We start from the raw sequence: 1,963 nt of genomic DNA, 5'->3' as shown, positions 1-1,963 counted from the left end.
CAGGTGAACTAACTCTATTAAATTCTAGCGAGCTAGATCCAATGAATCGTGATTCAATGTCATTAATACTGTTTGCATATAAACAACCAAAACAAATTGTATATTACATTAAACATTATTGTTTCATAATTTGGATTTGTTATGTGACACTGATTACTTTTGATTAAACAGCACCACAATTTTGTGAGATATTTGGCATACAAAAAACATCACAAGGCGAGTGAAATAAATACATTAACGCCTGACAGACTTGAGATGGAGTGGAGAATTCTAGCGAGCTAGATCCAATGAATCGTGATTCAATGTCATTAATACTGTTTGCATATAAACAACCAAAATAAATTGTATATTACATTAAACATTACTGTTTCATAATTTGGATTTGTTATGTGACACTGATTACTTTTGATTAAACAGCACCATAATTTTGTGAGATATTTGGCACATAAAAAATATCACAAGGCGAGTGAAATAAATACATTAACGCCTGACAGACTTGAGATGGAGTGGAGAACGACCAAAAACAAATTTGATTGTGCTATTTTTGTCATGAGACATATGGAGACTTACATGGGCGGTGGTACAGCAAATTGGAACTCTGGTTTTCATAGAGAGGGTGTAAGTGTTTAAACTAATAATGTGTTGATAATTTACATTTAGTCTTTTTGTATTAATAAAATTTAGAATATAGCTACTGAATCTTTAACTGAACTTTTATTCATATCGACAGGAGCGATTAAAAAATCAGCTACATAGACTGAGGTCTATATATTGTTGCCAAATTCTTACTGAACCAACAAATGAATTGGCCAAAGAAGTCATCAGGAAAGCCCAACTGCACCATGCTGAAACTGCCAAATTCAAAAAAGAGACGAGGAAGATCACAAGATCTCAAAGAAAATGATATTCTGAAATCAGCATAATTTTTAATGTTGAAGTTTACAGTTATTGAGTACATTGTCACTTAATGTTATGGAATACTCTAGTTTGTGTTGAACTGCTTTTCTATGTAAAAACTGCTTTATGAGAATAGCTTTGTCATAGTTTTATTTCTGAAATGAAATATAACAACTAAATTAAACATCACTTTGTTGTACTGTTTTCTTTAATGGGCATGTCTGTGCGTCATGGAAATCGATTATTTTGCACATATTACACAGCCTTGGCACCTTCTTTTTTCGTTGAGTAAGTGATTTCTCATAATCACCAACAATTCTCCGTCCACACCCCTTGTTTCTACCTTCAATGGGAGGTTTAACGATCACTTCCGCTGGTATTTTTGAGCCAACAAAAAACTCCATTACATCATTTTTGTTCTGTGTGTCAGATTTCCAACTAGATTCACGCAAACTGTGCTTCAACTCCTTCAACTTCCCTTCCAGGTAGTCAAGTCTCTCACCATCTAAACCTGCCAAACTCACACAGGATTGGAAATCATACCATATGTCATTCAACTTACGATTTGTAACTTCAATTGCATTGCACTTTTCTGATATTTCCTTGAACTGCAATGAATGCCTCATCTCAACACCTTTTGTCCATCGGTTCACAACAAGATGTCTTGGTATCTTTGTTACATCAGCTTGGTTCAGTGCAAAAAAACCATGTCTACATACTATACCCATTTTCTCAAACAGCCTACACGTACATTGCACGTCATTGTTCAAATAAGCGTGTTTCACCTAAAATTCAAAAAAGCAATGTATATTAGCACGGAATAAAAAAAGAAAATGCGCGATTCAGTGTTGTGAATCGAGATTCACTACACTGAATCGCGATTTATTGCATTGAAAACAGATTCAATTTCTATTGTTTCAATATCCATTATTAAGTTTTACCTCAAATATTTTTCCATGTCTCTTTTTGTCCTTTATGGAAAAAATCTTCACGCCATCTTCTTCTGATATACTGTTGATACTCATATCATAACAAGATGACATTATCTCACTCTGTACCTCATAAA

At 33.7% G+C, this 1,963-nt stretch overlaps 1 protein-coding gene across 1 annotated transcript; it reads right to left on the bottom strand.

Moving 5' to 3' along the window:
* On the bottom strand, positions 1,077-1,523 carry LOC109846628. The gene has a single exon (XM_020415875.1). The coding sequence runs from the start codon at positions 1,521-1,523 to the stop codon at positions 1,077-1,079; it is 447 nt and encodes a 148-aa protein (XP_020271464.1).

The sequence above is a fragment of the Asparagus officinalis genome, chromosome 7, assembly GCF_001876935.1.
Source record: "Asparagus officinalis chromosome 7, Aspof.V1, whole genome shotgun sequence".
NCBI lineage: Eukaryota > Viridiplantae > Streptophyta > Magnoliopsida > Asparagales > Asparagaceae > Asparagus > Asparagus officinalis.
Note: the sequence above shows the minus strand (reverse complement) of the source record. Positions and strands in the feature narration are given on the sequence as shown.

Bases quoted from the DNA above. Each gene is read 5' to 3' on its own strand.
- LOC109846628 (XM_020415875.1), bottom strand. From the start codon at position 1,523: ATGAGGCATTCATTGCAGTTCAAGGAAATATCAGAAAAGTGCAATGCA.